This window comes from Mchenga conophoros, linkage group LG23 (assembly GCF_057382185.1).
Source record: "Mchenga conophoros isolate Kocher_MC1m ecotype Shallow Benthic linkage group LG23, M_conophoros_male_GT1.1, whole genome shotgun sequence".
Lineage (NCBI taxonomy): Eukaryota > Metazoa > Chordata > Actinopteri > Cichliformes > Cichlidae > Mchenga > Mchenga conophoros.
Window position 1 is genome coordinate 11,153,174 of NC_140547.1, and position 18,339 is coordinate 11,171,512.

General features: G+C 40.3%; 2 protein-coding genes across 3 annotated transcripts; one reads left to right on the forward strand and one right to left on the reverse strand.

Moving 5' to 3' along the window:
- Positions 1-5,728: 5,728 nt before the first annotated feature.
- Positions 5,729-7,124, reverse strand: LOC146546752 (granzyme B(G,H)-like). The gene is made up of 4 exons (XM_085263614.1): positions 6,974-7,124; positions 6,744-6,873; positions 6,290-6,544; positions 5,729-6,188 (listed from the first exon to the last, which is right to left on the reverse strand). The coding sequence occupies exons 1-4, from the start codon at positions 7,075-7,077 to the stop codon at positions 6,021-6,023; spliced, it is 657 nt and encodes a 218-aa protein (XP_085119740.1). The 5' UTR covers positions 7,078-7,124; the 3' UTR covers positions 5,729-6,020.
- Positions 7,125-13,412: 6,288 nt separating this feature from the next.
- On the forward strand, positions 13,413-17,202 carry LOC146546753 (galectin-3-binding protein B-like). Of its 2 annotated transcripts, XM_085265721.1 has the most exons (6): positions 13,420-13,523; positions 13,818-13,890; positions 14,856-15,047; positions 15,133-15,264; positions 15,377-15,647; positions 15,720-17,202. In XM_085265721.1, the coding sequence occupies exons 2-6, from the start codon at positions 13,833-13,835 to the stop codon at positions 16,741-16,743; spliced, it is 1,677 nt and encodes a 558-aa protein (XP_085121847.1). In that variant the 5' UTR covers positions 13,420-13,523; positions 13,818-13,832; the 3' UTR covers positions 16,744-17,202. The 2 variants fall into 2 exon arrangements, with proteins under 2 accessions (XP_085121848.1, XP_085121847.1); XM_085265722.1 differs by having other exon boundaries at positions 13,413-13,890.
- Positions 17,203-18,339: the final 1,137 nt, after the last annotated feature.

The window sequence follows — 18,339 nt, forward strand, 5'->3', positions numbered from 1 at the left end:
CTTGTCAGCTGGATACACCTTAGTTGATTGTTTATCCGAGATTTGCGGCTGGCTCTCCAATAATTGCTTTGTTTTAAACTCCAATAACACCAAGGTCGTGATAATAGCTGCTCCCGATATACATTCAAGAATCAGTCAAGTGATTACTTTTTTTTGTCCATCCACTGTTCATTATCTTATTGTAAGATTTGACTCCTCTCTTCATTTAAGGAAAATTTCTAAATTGTAAACTATTGTCTCCTCATTTTAACCAGAGGATTACAGTAATCTACAGGGTGGGCCATTTATATGGATACACCGTAATAACATGGGAATGGTTGGTGATGTTAAAGTCCTGTTTGTGGCACATTAGTATACGTGAGGGGGCAAACTCCCCCAGATGGGTGGTGACCATGGTGGCCATTTAGAAGTCACCCCACTGACAGACACATCCACATCCACCACCATCAGCTCATCAGCAGGTTTATCATCATCAGTTTCAGTTTTTCCCCATCCAGCCACCTGACACACTTGGTTTTCTTTTAGGTTTATTTCAGCAGGTTGAAACTTAATTGTTTGTACCCCATGGCCTAGATGAGCCTTCTTGGACAACTGGAGACAAACAACATAAAGTAAAAATACCAGTTTTCATATGATTGCTCTTTTGTTGCAATGTAATTAGAATAATAAGACCGCAAATATGTCATGTGAAGCTGTTGTGAACACCAACATGTAGTTACTTTAATCATCATGATGTCCAACACCTTTATAATTTTCATGGATGGTTTTGTTTTCAATCCTTATTTTTTGATGACTGCTATTCTTGAGATTGTAGTTCCCGAGAACGACGTATGTGAGGTTGCTGAAGGAGTAATCAATGAAAGGAAATCAATACATTTTCTAAATGTGTTTCAGTGACATGAGTCAGAGATTACAGCAGAAGATGTTTGATTACTCACTATTTATCACAGTGTGCAGCAGAGACTGCAAAGTCCTCCTTGATGAGAAATCCTCCACAAACATGTTCACCCTTGTTGTTCTGCACAGAGGCCATGTACTGCATCAGGTTTTTGGGTGCTTTTTCACCATGTATGATGTTACTTCCAAAAGAACAAACTAAAGAAAATCTAGTTAACGCCATATTAAATGATCAGAGAATAATAACAAAACTTTCTTACCGAGCTTTTCCAAGGCATGCCAGAAGATGGAAGAGCAGGTTTTTCTGCAGACCATATTGACACATCTGACACATATTTGTGGAATATCAGTTAACTGCTTACTAATTAACCATCAATTATTTAGTAAGTACTTCAGCAAATGTTATCCAGCCCTATCAAAACAGAAGTAAGATCATTAGCAGATTAAAGCTTTGTTGTGTCAGTGTTTCTTCTCCAGTTGTTGCTCATTGAACAGTCACGTCAAACTTCTATCTTCACAGAAATTAAGTCTGGTTTGCTTTCTGCTAATAACTGCTAATACCAGAATATGGTTTTCAGCCAGTAATGCAATATATATAATTTTACTTCTCACTTTCTTCCAGCAGATGACACCAAGTTGATAATTGGGACTTATTTCATATTATTGCAAGCTTCCTTATATGTAATCAGGCCCAGTGCACCCGAGAGTTTCATACTAATATAGCTGGTGGATTAACTTTTGGAGGTTTGGAGGTTTTGGAGGTTTCCATATAAAAAGATGACCTAATGTGCTTTAGTTTTACAGTGTGTTGCATGCATTCTTAAGCAACATCCAATCTTACAACAGAAAGTAAAATCAGTACACAGCATATAATCAATAAGCAACAGATTGTGGCCAAAAATATCCTTCTCCCCGTCATTTCTATTTTTGTTCACTCAGTTTGGGATTTGTTCATTCCAGGCTTGTTTTCTCTGATCTTTCACACAGCACAGTAAAGAAGTCAAACTGAAGACTTAACACATTTAAGTGATATTATCAAAGTGCAGCTCAGTGCAGCAAACTAGATAAAACACAGAAACCACAGCATTCAGATGAGCTGTTGTTATAGTTACTTGAAAAACATTTACGCACATACTCATCTTTCACATCTGTGTTCACATTCAGAACACTTTCACTTATGCTGATGTCTCAGTGACTGTGTGTTTGCACTATTAATCTGACTTCATTTCTGATCTGAACCTGTAGACGGCCTCATAAATATCTTTATAAATGCTGTATTACAGTGTGAGTCCGAAACCTTTATTATGTGGTGATTTTCACACAATTTCTTAAACAAACTCATTCTTCAGTTTTCTGCTCTTAATATCATTTGACTTTTGTAATGTTTACACTTTGCTCCTCGTGTTCCTCCATGTTTTTAAATCAGGTGACTTCTCTCGGATGCTTTAAACACAGATGTAGTTTTATTACAGAAATATCAGTTGGTATTTTGCATGATAATTCGTTTTTTACTCTTACTACTCATCCCAAATTCATTCATAACTTAAATCAAGTTATGAAGCTATTATGTTAAGCCAAACAAGCTATAATATATTATAATAAGCTAGATGCTGTTTTATTTGTATTTTTACAGAATTTTGGGGTATTTTTGGTACCAAGATGCTTAAAGTGGACATAAACCACTACAAGTATTAAGTCTAATTTACACCATGGAGCCCTACTTTAAAAAAACAACAACCCAAAACTGTCATGCGTGAACTCTGTCTGTGAAGCTGGATTTTCAAAATAAGAGTTTAAAGTTTCCGTTTAAAGAGTGTAGCACCATCTTGTGGCAGTACAGAATGTGAAGTCACTGGGTTGGTTGGTTGGTTCTTCACTGTTTGTTAGCTCATATGAATCCACCTGTTGGCCGTAATGTTCAGGCATTTTAAGAATGCGTTTTATGAATGAGGACTGTGTGGAGGAGACAGTGTTTGAGTCATGTTCCTTGTAGGGATGGGAACTGATAAGAATTTAGCAATTCTGATTTCATCATCGATTCTCACTGGTTCCTCTTTGAAAGTCACCACTATCGCCAAACATCATATTACGTTCATGCAAATTAATTACATGTTGTTGGTCACATGTTTGTGCATGTTGGAGATATGTGCCCTCTTTGTTGTCAGTCAATATTTAAAAGAATGAATGTATTACACATATTACACAAAGCACTTTTTACAGAAGTATTAGCATTAATGAATTACTAGTAAGAAAAAGTAATTCAATAGTTTCATTACTTTCATGTTAATCTGTAAAATGACCTGAAACACACTGTCTCATAACCATCATGTAACAAAATTAACCCGAGTCTACAGCCCCACACACCAACACAAATCCCTATCCTGATGAGGACACGTATGATCTTTCTTTTAGTATTTAGGTATGAAGACAACGCCCACATCACAAAGAGAAGATGAAAGCCAGCACAAAGAGACTTTAAAGCAGGGGTGTAAAACTCCAGGCTTCAAGGGCCGGTTTCCTACTGTGATGACAGCGGCTATATGTGCAGGTTGGGCCGTGCGCGTTTCATCACGTGAATAAAGGTTTCTTCAGCCAGAACACGCGAGGGCGTGATATCCCATACTTAATGTTGTACCTCATTCCTCTCGTTCAGGGAACAGAAGTTATAGACATAACTATTTGTTTTTAAGCTGGGGGCTGGGGGCCCCCTGGTGGGTCACAAAGGTATTGCAGGCGAATCGCAGTAATAACCAAATTCCGTCTGAGATTTTTAGAAGTATGTAGAGTTACATATTTATATAAATGTATTTATTTATATAAAAAGTGAATCAAAATTGGTTATAGGAGGTGGTTAATTTAATTGTTATTCATTACTCTGACCTAAACTTACTGCACATTAGCTTCTAATATTCACTCTGCAGTGGTAGCCACCTTGCATATGACTGCGTAGCATTAACGATTTATTACTAACAGTCTGTGTTGGTAATGCTGTTTAAAAAAAAACACATTTAAGGAAAGACATCACTTTCTCTTATTTTTTGATTAGAAAAAAAATTAAGATTGGGTAGGCCTCGTGCGATTTTCTGCTTTTGAAGAGAGTCTGAGCAGTCTCAGCTTTAGGAAAGGCTTATATACATCATTACCTGGTTGTGAATCTTCCTACTCTGAGGATTACCCATAATCCTTTGGCATTATAAGTCCATGCAGAGGGGCCTTTGAGACAGTAGGTGGTGCCATTGCCCTATTTAACTGTGGGGTTTAACTGTGTTGTATTATGTCCACCTGCACAGATAACACTGGCAGGAAGACCACACCATTGTTCCTCAGGCTTGTGGGTTAATGACAGACACGTACACCACTCTCATTTCAGTCATTCGCCCACCTGCCCATGCACATCCTTTTGTTGCAGGTGTATTTAAGCACACGGAAGCTGAATTGTTTGTGCAGCCTATTTGAACTGGACAACCCTCAGAACCTGCCCAGTGGAGACTGGCAGCCTGAAATTAACCTACATAAGGTGAGTGAAGCTACAACGAAGCAAAAGCCCAAGACAGAGTTCTGCTTTGTCATCAATGCACTTTCGTGACGGTACTTCCTGCAAGCCAATGATGTGACCGACATGAGAGACTGGGTGGCTGCTCTCAACAAGGCCAGCAAGATAACAGTGCCTAAGTCTTGCCCTGCATGTGTGAGGCCTGATGTGACCACAGTGTTAAGTGATGCTCACGCCCGCATGGGATCTATCCCCATGCAGTGAAGTTAGCGGGTGATTCTAAATTCACACAGGAGTGTGAAAGGTTGTCTTTCTCTATGTGATAGTCTTGCAATAGACCAGTGATCTCTGGTGACTTTATTTCCTCATCAGTATGTACTCTTTTAATCTTCCTTTTGTCCCAATGACCCTTTATTAAACAGTTTAATTGAAATGACTGAATCAACAAATGTTTCACTCTTGTTGAAATCGAGCTGATAATAAAAAAGATCACAATTGTTACAAAAGGATATGAAATGTCTAATGATATTTTTATTTTTTTATTTCTGGTCACACTTACAGTGCGATCAGAAATTACATTTCAATAATGCAAAAGTAAAACTTAATTAGCTTGTCAGTAGACTGACGGTATTTTGAGATGTCATATAGACGTTGGGCTTATCGGGGTGTTTGCAGTTGTTTTTGTAGTTGAAAGAATCACCACCAACAGTGTTTAACAGAAATGAGGAGCATCATTTGCACAATACACTCCCCGCTCACTTTAAAATACTGTGCATGTGTTGGAATATACATATGCTGCACACAGAACACTACAGATGTACATTTATATGTGTTTCATTTATATTTAAGCGTAGATGACTCTGCAAACTTTGAGAAGACTGTGGTTGGTGATAATCATCTGTTGTTATCTGAAGATGACAATAAAGCAGAGTAGAGTGTATTTACACTGAGTGGGTAATTGTTCCACTGGCTGAAGGGGAAAAACAGTGATTTGTAAATGATTAAACAGCATTAATGAGGATATGATTAAATAACTGCTCATTTTCAAGTGTGTAGATTGTGTGGTATATAATTATTCATTGCAACGTGATGTTTTAAGTATTGCAACGCCAGTTACTTAAAAAATAATAATAGTTGCATTTAAGTAGTGTGTAAGTAATTTTAGGTTGTACCTAAATTTTGAGTACTTGAAAGGAAATACACAAATACTGTAAGTAATTGCTAGTACTGTAGGTCATTTTAATTCATATGTAATTTATTACTTGTAGAAACCTTATATCATAAGTACAGTGTATTTTCAGGACATGGGTCATATGATCAAGTGGATCAACCTCACTGAACTTCCAGGTATTTAACAGGAAAGGACACATTCTACAAATTTTTGATGGTATTTATTTTTTGATGTAAGTTGGTAAATGAGAACAGTCTTTATCACATTTATATGGGTAGGGGTTTTTTTTACTGTTTACTGTGTTTTATTGTTATTTTTATTATTTATAATGTTCAAACAAAACAATCATTTAAAAAAAGGAAATCACATATTTAATTCTTTTCATTTTTGACTACACTGACAGAGAATCAGAAATGCTGACATTTCATTAATATACAAGCCAAATTTTCAGTGAAGTTTTTACTCCTCATATTTTCTGGATTTCACAATCCTGTTGATCCACTGAAGGTATTTTGAGATGTCTGTATAGATGTTGGGTTTATTGGGGTAACTGCAGTTTTTCTCATAGTTGAAAGAAACAATGCCAACAGCCAACCCGTCGCACACCAGAGGACCACCAGAATCTCCCTGTGAAGAGGAAGAATGTTAATTTACCAGCTTTTATTCCATTTATTTTTATATATTTGTGATGAAGGAGCCAGTTTACACGGAAAGGACAGAAAACATACCTGACAGAATCCTTTGTCTGTCTCATATCCACCTGCACAGATAACATTGGCAGGAAGACCAGGCCACTGGGGCTCACAGACCTTTCGTTGAATGACAGACACGTCCACCACCCTCAGCTCATCAACAGGTTTACCGTGAGTTTTAGTTGTTCCCCATCCAGCCACCTGACACACTTGGTTTTCTTTTAGGTTTATTTCAGCCTGTGGAAGCTTAATTTTTTCTACGCCATGGCCCAGTTTAACTTTCTCAGACAGCTGGAGACACAAAGTAAAAATAGAAATGTCTGTTTCAGTCCAAATCAATTTTATTTATACAGCGCCCAATCACAACAACAGTTCTCTCAACGTGCTTTAATTTGTGAGGTAAAGACGCTAAAATAATATATAAAAAAAATACAATTAGAATAATAAGACCACAAATATGTATCATGTTAAACTGTGAATATGTCCTTACTTTAATCAGCATGATGTCATTACCCAGTCCAACCTGTTGATAATTTTCATGGATGGTTTTGTTTTCAATCTTTATTTTTTGATGATTGCCATTCTTGAGATTGTGGTTGCCGAGAACGACGTGTGTGAGGCTGATGAAGGAGTAATCAGTTAAAGGAAATCAATACATTTTCTAAATGTGTTTCAAAGACATGAGTCAGAGATTACAGCAGAAGATGTTTGATTACTCACGAGCCATCACAGTGTGCAGCCGACACTACAAAGTCCTCAGTCATGAGAAATCCTCCACAAACACGTTCACCCTTGTTGTTCTGCACAGAGGCCATGTACTGCATCGAGTTCTCTGGGGCTTTTGTACCATGTATGATTTCACTTCCATGTGCTGAAAAGGTCAAATGAAATCAACAAAAATGAAAAAAGTCTAGGGATATTCCAGGTTTGGTGGGCCATGTTGTCTCACATATTATGAGCACAGTTCACAGCAAACTATAGATGAACTGCACTGTGGCCGCTAAAGTGATTCTTTTCCAGATGTGCGCAGTGTGTTGGTGGATTGTGGAGCAGCACCAGCTGAGGAGAGTGTTACCATCTTCTTTTACAGAAGTTGAGGACCAGAGACAGACACACACAGGTGAGACGCTCAGCACTGAGAGTTTTCAGAGCAGCCAGCGTTAACTGGAGCAGTCTTAAACATGAGAGACTATATAGAAAACGTGTCACAGAGCCGAGTGTACAAACCACAAACTTGATCACGGTTATCAGTACAAAAACACATGTAAGAGTGGGTTTGGGTTTCAGAAGGCTGCTGGTTGTCTGGTTTCGTTTTCTTCTTTGTCGGCATTTGCTCTTAGAAGAGAGCAACGCAGAAAATATAAAGTTTAATCACTTTGAGAACTTTTGTAAATGTCCTTTTGTGACTCGTAATGAAATCGTTACAGGACAAAAAGGAACCCTGACAGATAAAACTGGCTTTTATCTTCATGTTCAGCTAAAGAGCAAATGCTAATTTAGATGTGAGTGAAATGATTCAATTCAATTTTATTTATATAGCGCCAAATCACAACAAAAGTCACCTCAAGGTGCTTTATATTGTACAGCAGATACAGACTCCGGTTGGAGTGAGAGAAGGAAGACAGGATAAAATACATGCTGTGGAAGAGAGACAGAGATTAATAACAGATATGATTATTAATCTCTCTTTCTAGTCCCTGTCAGGACTCTTGCTGCAGCATTTTGGATTAGCTGAAGGCTTTTCAGCGAGTTTTTTGGACATCCTGATAATAATGAATTGCAGTAGTCCAGCCAATGATGTGGCTGAAGCTTTTGTAACAACAGCTAAACTCAAAAAACACGAAGCTTAACGTTTAAACCTACAGAAGCAGATGTACAAGTACAATAATGCTGTGTGTGTGCGTGTGTGTGTGTGTGTGTGTGTGTGTGTGTGTGTGTGTGTGTGTGTGTGTGAGAGAGAGTCTGTGTATGTTTGTAACATAAGATTTTTTTTCTATATCACCAGACACTTATCTTAATTACTTTTGGAAAAGATACACATTTCTGGGACTATGAAGCTGTTTCACACACACACAGACACACACCCTTACTCTAACTGTAACCTAATTGTAACTCTGACACTAAAACCACATTTTGAGTCCCAAAAATGCCTTCAAACTCGTGGGGACCAGGATTTTGTCCCTATAAGGGCTGTTGGTCCACACAAGTATAGTAAACTTTCCAGTTTTCCCCACAAAGATATGTAAACAAGGTCACACACACACACACACACACACACACACACACGCACACACACACACACACACACACGCACACACACACACATAATCATTAAAAAGAAGTGTCTGTTTATGTAGAGAAAAGCTTATGTTAAACACACACATATATAGATAGATGTGAAATACCAACATGCTCACTCTCACGGTCTGTTTAAATTCTCAGAAAACTGTATCTGAACCACAGACACCGCTGGTTCTAGATTCGCTGATTCTGGATTCAGATATTCAGACTGAGCTGACAGATAAACACAGTGAGTCTCCGACTGTGAAACACAAACGCTCTCTGAATGAGCCAGAACACAGTAAAGTGTCTCAAGCTGAGCTGGCAGAGCTACACAACATGACCCTAGCACATTTTAAAGGAGCATCAGGACTCATCATGACTCTGATTTCTTAGTAAACTTTGTTAGTAATGTGTTTATTGAAAATGAAGTAATGCAGTAATCTCCAGAGGTGGGAAGTACTATAATAATAATAATATGTGGATTTATATAGCGCTTTTCAAGGCACCCAAAGCGCTTTACAATACCACTATTCATTCACTCTCACATTCATACACTGGTGGAGGCAAGCTACAGTTGTAGCCACAGCTGCCTATGCTTGTGTATTTATATTTATGACAACTTTAAACTCGTACTCTCTACTTTTAATACAAATATCTGGACTTTCTTACATTTCTACAGCAGTTTGAACACAATTGAGGTGAGACATTATTTGACGTCACTGCACGCCGCCGAACATCAAACATCGACCCATAGAAGACTCTCCTGCTGGTGTGTCATCGTCGGTGCTCATCACAAGTAGAGTGAAGAGCACCAAAGTCCTCGGTGTTCACATCACAGAGGACCTGTCCTGGACCAGCAACACCAAATCAGTAAAAAAAAAAGTTTTAATTGTGAAATAGTTTCTTCCCCCAAGCGGTCCGACTCCTGAACACAACACTGGACTCTCTTCTCTCTTCTCCACATACTTCTTAGACTACATAACACTATCCCCTCACTTCCAATACTTACACTATTGTGTATTGCACTGTTCCACTCTGTCAGTGTACTATTTAATCTCATTTGTTTCTATTTCTATTCAAGTACAACACAGTTGTATTTATTTGTAGTTTATCTTTTTCTGTACAGTTATATATATATATATATATATATATATATATATATATATATATATATATATATGAGGAGGATAGAAGCCACTGACATAAAGACAAGAAAGCTCCTTACCATGTATGGAGGGTTTCACCCCAAGTCCAGCACCCTGAGGCTGTACGCTAAGCAGAAGGAAGGGGGCCGGGGACTGGTGAGTGTCAGCACCACAGTCCAGGATGAGACAACGAACATCCAAGAATACATTGGGAAGATGGCCCCAACTGACCGAGTACTCAGTGAATACCTCAGGCAGCAGAAACCCAAGAAAGAGGAGGGAGACGAGGAACCATCATGGAAGGACAGGCCCCTGCACGGTATGTACCACCGGCAGATAGAGGAGGTGGCTGATATCCAGAAATCCTACCAGTGGCTGGACAAAGCTGGACTGAAAGACAGCACAGAGGCACTAATCATGGCAGCACAAGAACAAGCTCTGAGCACAAGATCCATAGAGGCTGGGGTCTATCACACCAGGCAAGACCCCAGGTGCAGGCTGTGTAAAGATGCCCCAGAGACAATCCAGCACATAACAGCAGGGTGCAAGATGCTAGCAGGCAAGGCATACATGGAACGCCATAACCAAGTGGCCGGCATAGTGTACAGGAACATCTGTGCCGAGTATAACCTGGAAGTCCCGAGGTCAAAATGGGAGATGCCCCCAAGGGTGGTGGAGAATGACCGAGCTAAGATCCTGTGGGACTTCCAGATACAGACGGACAAAATGGTGGTGGCTAACCAACCGGACATAGTGGTGGTAGACAAACAGAAGAAGACGGCCGTAGTGATCGATGTAGCGGTTCCGAATGACAGCAATATCAGGAAGAAGGAACACGAGAAGCTGGAGAAATACCAAGGGCTCAGAGAAGAGCTCGAGAGGATGTGGAGGGTGAAGGTAACGGTGGTCCCCGTGGTAATGGGAGCACTAGGTGCGGTGACTCCCAAGCTAGGCGAGTGGCTCCAGCAGATCCCGGGAACAACATCGGAGATCTCTGTCCAGAAGAGCGCAGTCCTGGGAACAGCTAAGATACTGCGCAGGACACTCAAGCTCCCAGGCCTCTGGTAGAGGACCCGAGCTTGAAGGATAAACCGCCCGCAGGGGCGTGCTGGGTGTTTTATATGTATATATATATATATATATATATATATATATATATATATATATATATATATATATATATATATATATATATATATATACACATGTGTGTGTATATCTATATCTATAGCACTTTAAAAGCAACACATGGGCGACCAAAGTGCTGTACAGCAGAAATATACCATATAAGTACCATAAGTATAATAAATACAATGAATAGATTGCAGTAAAACAAGTGTCAGTTACCCACTGAGTTGAAAGCCAGTGTCTAATATTGAGTTTTTAACCTGAATTTAAAGACCACCACTGAAGTAGATTGCCTAATGTGAAGAGGAAGCTCACCCCAAAGCTTCGGGGCCACAACAGTCACACTCAGTCTCCTCTAAGTTTCAGCCGCGATTTAGGGACTAAGAGAAACAGCTGCTTAGCTGACTGGAGTGAAAGAGGGGGGACATAGGGCTTCAGCAGATTGGACAAGTAAACAGGTGCCAGAGTATTAAAGAGGGATTTAAAATAAATATGGAGAAAGACGGACAGGAGAGAAAGAGGAGAGCTTATATTTAACAGTGAGGTCTGATGAGTGATATGATCCAATCATCTTGCAGTTGCAGTTCTTACCAAGTTGTACGAAGCATGCCAGGACACAGATGAGTAGAAATTTTTGCAGACCGAGCATGATGCCAGCATGTGTTTGTAGGAGTGTTGAGGTGAACTTTTATTGAGCAGTTTGCTTCAGTGGAAAGTACGATTATCATATGTGGTAAATGTGGCTTTCAGCTGCATCCTTTACCCAGTGTAAGACTGAAACTGGTGTTATCATCATGTTCATCAGCTTATCGGTGTGAAACACACTCATCATGTTTAGTCGTCATTATTTTAAGCTCTTATAATAAGAAGTTCCCACCCGTTGATCCTCATAGAGCTGAAACACTGAAAGATTAGCTGCTGAAGATGGAACGCATGAGAGCTACATGTCATCCTTTTATAAAATCTGAAGCTTCTGCTTCTGCTACTTTACCACACTGCTCTATACGCAAATTTCCCTACAGGTGTACCTACACAGATAAATAAATATTGCTTATTTAGTGTCTGCAGTGTTAATCAGAAAGTTTTAAATATTCTTCATTGAAATCTTTAGTAGCTGTATCAGTCTGTGATGGCTGGTTGCCCACAGCTGGTTTTGAAGAAGCTGCAGAGGTTTGCTCTGTTTGCTGACTTTTGTATTTGGTGTGACCTTGGGCGTGACCTGATTTTCACTTAAGTTAAATCAGCACAAGCTGCTATTGGTTTCTGTCATCACATACAATTTTAACATTGTTAAACAACTATTATTAATTATTAATTACTCTTTGGTGTAGATCATACGGAGTTTGTTTTGCGAGATCTCGCAAAAGTTGAATTTCGACTAATGACTGTATAAAATGTATCTTTTATACAGTCATTGCTTTCAACAATGGCGGCAAAACAAACTCGGGATCTCGCAAAAGTTGAATTCCAACAATGGCGGCAGCTACTTAGTTGTAATATTACTCTTGCTGGGTCACAAAATAAACTTTTAAGATATTTTGAGGCGTGAACGTAGTTGTGTAAACGTCAAATATCTGCTCGGTTTACAAGACATCACATATTTGCAAAAGTGCTCCGACGTTTTCGGAGCTCTCGAAGCTAATGGGAGGTTGAGACCTAATACAGCCGGGAGGAACACCGCTCTCCCGGCACATCGTGCCTCGACCTCCCGGTCGGCTTCGAGCTGGCGGCCTCCGAAGAATGCGGCTAAAAGTTTTGCGGGATCTTGAGTTTGTTTTGCGAGATCTCACAAAAGTTCATTGTAATTTTTTTTCTCCCGTGTCCCTTGCGGGGTAAGATCAAGGAAACTGAAAAACATTTGATCCCTGTGATAAACTGTAGCTGAATCTCACAGTTATGGGAGTGATGCATTCACACTGGATACAGACTAAAAACCGTGTTTAGTTTGAAACACACATCGAGAAATTCGTGCTGGGAGACATGTTAATGATTGAAAACATTCCAGAAATTCACAGCTGCTCGATCACTTGAAGGTGAAGCAGGAAGATTGTGGAGGTGAGATGATGGAAGCACAGCTGTTTTTATTTCTGCAGCTACGTTCATAGAGCCTGGTGATGGTTTAAAAGCTCACAGCAGGGCGAGCACAGCTCATGCTAACAATGTGACAGTGAGCCTGGATGCTTGAGCATTGCTGAAGTTGTCGTCTGTCTGAGCGCGCTCTTTGGCCTTCATGATGTCGCCATCTGCTGGTGATGGACTCAGACTGGCCTCTAAACAAACATCAACTTCTGGCTTTGAAATAACTTTATCTCTAGCTCATGTGCGGGCAGCATGGGGACTCCAAAAGTATGCATGCCCAACTGCTATACATGATCCAACAGCTTAGAAATGCAATATTTAAGTTTAAAGTCTACATTTCGTCCTGCTTTCTGTTTTTACTATTTTCACTTCTCATTGTATTGAGTATGATCTATCCATAATCTCATGAAAATATTATTGGCCATTAAAATATAAAGCCTCGTTATGAATCTTTTGTGACAAAGTCATATGTTTTGGAACTAAATGTGGCATCATCCCAAGTTGTTTGAAAAGCACGTTGGGTGTGGTAATTCCTGGAAAACCACCGCCTACAAATAAAGTAAGTAAAGTGGCTCCTTCAGTTCACGGACTGACGGACCTCATCACAGAGCAGCTTTTCTTAACCTGGAGCTCTGGTAAGTCCTTTCCTAGCTTTGGTCAGGAATGCGTATGATTGATGATTTGCTGGCAACAAAGAAAAGGACATTTAGTTTTTCTTTTATGATTTCAGTCGCTGCTCTGCAAAGCTGCATTTGAATGTGATGATGTGCACACAAAACTTCTCCAACTCTTAAAACTCTGATGTATTTTTTTTAAAGCAGAAACGTCATTATTATGCTCAAGTGTGAAAGAAGCAGGATGATTGCTGATAAAGAAAAGAACGCATTTTTAATACAGAAACGTGTTGCACTTTTGCCTTTTGTCTCCAGTTTAGCGCCATTAAAATGAATGGAAATGCTTTTTTATTCTGTATTCTGCTGCTGAGCGTCACCTTATCCAGTGGTGAGTAAAACTGATTTCCCATTAAACTCAATTCTCTATTAATATTACAATCTAAGCTGAACACAAGTGTAGTGTTGTTTGTTTAGTATTAGAACACACCTAAAACACATGTGCATGTGCATGCATGTTCTTGATGAGGTTGTCGCTTGTTTCCAAGGTTTCATAACCGCAAGAAACCGTCAGTCGACAGTTTAAGGGTTACTTTATAAAGTTATCGTGTCACAACAAATAAATAAATAATTATTACCAGCACAGAGGATTATGAGCATTCTCAGGATGTTGTTATGAGTTAGTTTACTAACATGGCAGCCATTCACAACCCAACACCAACTGGCTATCACGGTATGAGGTGTGCAGATACAAAGAAAGGTTTCAGATGTTTGCACCTAACATAGCCGCGATAGTATAATGCAAGTGCTAATAATGATGCACTTTAGTTTTATTTAATGCTTTATATATGTGCAATAATGAATCAAAAATTTATAAGGAAAACATTTATGGTCACAGCTCACTTAATAACTTTTCCTGTCCTGGGAGGAAATTCCATCCAGACATTTACTGTAGGGTCTACCTTACAATATAAAGTACCTTGAGGCAACTGTTGTTGTGATTTGGCCCTGTATAAATACAACTGAATTGAATTAAAAGTGATGTTCATTTTTTAAAAACATGTTTGTTTGTTTGTTTAATAACTGCATGGTCTTAACCCTGGTCACTGTAAAGAACAGCTGATGTTGTAACGCTGTGTACAGTACTAACGCTGTCGAGACGTTTGCTCATATTGCTGTGAATTTCTGCAGCCTGTTACAGTCTCTAGAACAAACCACCGCTGATCTGATATCAGTATTTTTAAATAAAAGTGGGAAAATAGCTATATATCTGTTGTGCTGTGAAATCTACATGATCCTTCATCTTTCTCCATAAATCCCAAATAAATCGATTACACTGCATTGTTGTTCCTTTAGCCTATGAAGAAGGTTACATCAGGCTGGCTGGTGGCCAGGAATACTCCGAGGGCCGTGTGGAGATCTTTCACGATGGAGTTTGGGGGACGATTTGCGACGATGGCTGGGACATAAATGACGCTCATGTAGTGTGTCGACAGCTGCGTTTCCCTGGTGCAGCCGAGGCTCCTGGATCAGCTGCATTTGGCGCCGGTAACGAAACCACGACGCTCCTCTTACGCGCTGCATTTCAGTGGTTAATGGCTAGACTGTAATTGTGTGGCTGTTTTGGTTTTAGGGGTCGGTAACATCTGGATGGACGATTTAACCTGCGGTGGGTCGGAGATTAACCTACTCCAGTGTACGTTTCCTGGCTGGGGGGTCCATAACTGCGGTCACGGCGAAGATGCCGGAGTTAGATGTGAGAAAGGTGAGGATGTTAGCATAAGGACAGAAGTCTCCAACCTCCTCTGAGAAATAAAGGTCAGAAAGACATTTGTCTTAGAAACAGGTGTATTCACCGTGTCTGTGATCTCTATCAGGGGCGGAGCCTCAGAGCAGGGACCTCAACCACGAGTACACGTTGGACCACAATGCGAGCCTCTCTCAGCAGCTAGGCGAGCTGTTTGACAGCAGACAGGACTGTGACGTGGACATTGCAGTGGCAGTGGATAACAACATAGTGGAGACCATCTGTGCTCACAGGGTCATCCTTTCTCTCAATTCAAACCTCAAGTCTTTGCATCCAGACCTCAGCAGCTTGCTCATTAATGTGTCTTCTGATTGCAGCCAACATGCCGACATATTTGTCAGGTATAAAAAGTTCACACTTGCACATATTTCTATGTAAACCTGTGATCTGTCAATCAAATTTTTGAATTTCAGATACTTCTACACGAGGAAGATTACGGTCACATTAGCCTCCTCCCACTGCATCCTGAAAATGGCTTCTGACTGGGGCCTGACTGAATATCACAATGAGGCTGCGAATCTCTTCAGACTGTTTCTCCCCGAGGACCCCACCTTCCAAAGTCAGAACTCTCTTTATGAGTACGCAGTTCGCAGAAGTGACGACACGCTGCAGCAACTATGTCTTCGCTACCTGGCGTGGAACTGCGAGGCGCTGATCAACTCCCCGGCCTGGACAAGCCTTCCTTTTAATCTGGTCAAAGCACTCCTTTCTCGCTCAGACCTCGTGGTGCGTAACGAAACAGTCGTCCTGAGCGGACTGGAGAGATGGGCAGAAGCTCGAGGAAACGCAACCATGCGTGAGATACTTCTAAATCTCGTCCGCTTCCCGATGATACCAGCTGAGGACTTATACAGTCTTGACAGCTCAGAGTACCACGCTAGCAAGCTGGAGGGGTTTCAGTTTAATGCTCTTCCTGTAAAAATGCTCCTCAGCGACCTGACAGGAACCATCTACACACCCAGGATTTACACTGGCAGACCGTGGAGCTTCACCTTCAGCAGTCAGGAGATCCGAGCTTACCAGCACTCCGGGGTCTACATCCTTCGAGGCCAGCGAGTCAGCAGCTTGACGTCTGATTTCCAAACCCCGGTTCATAACAGCGCCTATTTCGCTTTTCACACCATGCGCTGGAAAGTCACGACCTACGTCAGAGAGGAAGACTGCACGAAGCAAAGTGTCACTTGTGCTTCTTTACCAGCGATCAGCTTGAAGATTGAACAAAAGAATTTACCCAGTGAGATGGAGGGCCGCATCCGTTACAGCAACAGGCTCATTCTCATGTGCGCAGGAAGGCACGTGTTCCACGTGAACGAATTTAATGCTGTTGACAGCGACAGCCCCATAGCTGTTCCCAGCATCTCAGAACAAGTCTACCCGTGCCACTCAAACCTGTTCTCCTACCAGGTGGTGGTACGTCCTCAGTACTCAACAGATTAGAACTGACTAGAGAACTTAAGAGAAGGAGGGTGTGCGTCAGCGCAAGAACTGCACGCACATAATGCTTTCAGCTCTCTCCTCCTTACGTGCAGCGGCTGCAAGTGGAAACCTCACAGTGACAATTAAGGTGGATCCTGGAGCAGGTAGAATTGACTTCATGCAAGTTTTCTAAACATGAGCCAGCTTGTCCTGTAGTTGCTGTGGAATGCATCGCTGTGGCTTGTTTGGGCACGTGGTGCTAGTGTAAACCTGGGCAGAGAGCAGTATCACCGCATTTCTATCTGATGATAAGTGAAAAAATAATAAAAAAAGGTCTGGTCTACTGTTATAATCACTCTGTCTGCAGAAGGTCATGCATTTCTTTTATTATGCAATGTATGTGTAATCAGATTACAGTGTATACACTTCTGTAATGTATTTGATTCACTGAAAATATTTACTGTCACTGCCATGACAACAGTCCAGCAGTCTTAGCACAATCTGTCTGTCCTTATACAAATACAGTAGAATGATAGAATAGAGACAGTTATTAATAATACCTGTTAAAATCCGCTGTAAGTAACAGAACGTTTAAACATACTGCAGGCTGCCTCCTCCTATGGTGTCAGTTTGAAAATCCTTCATCACCCATGTCTCAAATTATCGCATTCACAAGACTTTTTTGAGGTCAAGGTCACTGAGATTTGAATTCATCCAAGATTTTGTGTAGATACAACTGCGGCCCACCCGCCCCACGGTGGGGTGATAATGATACCAAAGGCTGATGGATTGAAAATAAAGATTTAAGAAAAAAAACAAACTCTTTTGAAATGAAGTTACAAGTAAAGTTATGTAAGTACAAATGTATGATTGCTAAATCATTTAGGAGACGTGTTTTATGTCATCAAATTATTTCAGCTAATTTTAACACGGTACAGAGGCCGGGAGCATTCACATCAACTCTGCTGCTGTTAGTTTCTGTTGGTTTTTAAGTGAAATAAATTCTTCTTGCACTTCTTTAAATGGGACTGGTGTCAAAATCATAAACACTTTTATTTTATGGAGCTGGTTTTTAGATCCTGCCGAGCTTAATTCAACAAAAACAGGCAGAAACCTTTCTGATAAACAACGCTTCTCATTTCCTCACTTTAATGTTTTGAATACTGTGACTAAAGTAAAGGGTCTAAATCAGCGGTCTCAAACTCAAATGAGCTGTGGGCCACGGGTGGCACTGTCGTCTCATTGGAGGGCCACTTTAGTGTTCAAGTAGTACAAAAAACCCAGCCAAACAAACAACAAAACACTTAAAAAAAATCAGATATTGTATAACAATTCAAAACTGCAAACATGGGCTTATTTTTTTTCTCACTCTTAACTAACTGAAGCCTTTCATTGAACTACCAAAAAAAACCACATTGGTTCTCTCGTTCTAGTCAGACATGCGGCAGCACTTCTGCTATACTTTTGTTTGTATTTAACAAAATAAAAATGCAGATATAAGTGTACACATTAGTTTTTGTTCTCTCACCTAACTAACACAGCCAAATCCCTCCGCATGTCTGTACTCTCTGCTCATAGTTCCTTCATATGAAATTATTTTTGCCTTTTTAAAGAACT

Bases quoted from the DNA above. Each gene is read 5' to 3' on its own strand.
- LOC146546752 (XM_085263614.1), bottom strand. From the start codon at position 7,077: ATGCAGTACATGGCCTCTGTGCAGAACAACAAGGGTGAACGTGTTTGT. The intron at 6,874-6,973 runs GTGAGTAATCAA...CTCCTTCATCAG, and splicing joins GCTGCACACTGTGATGGCTC to CCTCACACACGTCGTTCTCG. The intron at 6,545-6,743 runs GTAAGGACATAT...TTGTGTCTCCAG, and splicing joins ATGACATCATGCTGATTAAA to CTGTCTGAGAAAGTTAAACT.
- LOC146546753 (XM_085265722.1), top strand. From the start codon at position 13,833: ATGAATGGAAATGCTTTTTTATTCTGTATTCTGCTGCTGAGCGTCACC. The intron at 13,891-14,855 runs GTGAGTAAAACT...TTGTTCCTTTAG, and splicing joins GAGCGTCACCTTATCCAGTG to CCTATGAAGAAGGTTACATC. The intron at 15,265-15,376 runs GTGAGGATGTTA...GATCTCTATCAG, and splicing joins CGGAGTTAGATGTGAGAAAG to GGGCGGAGCCTCAGAGCAGG.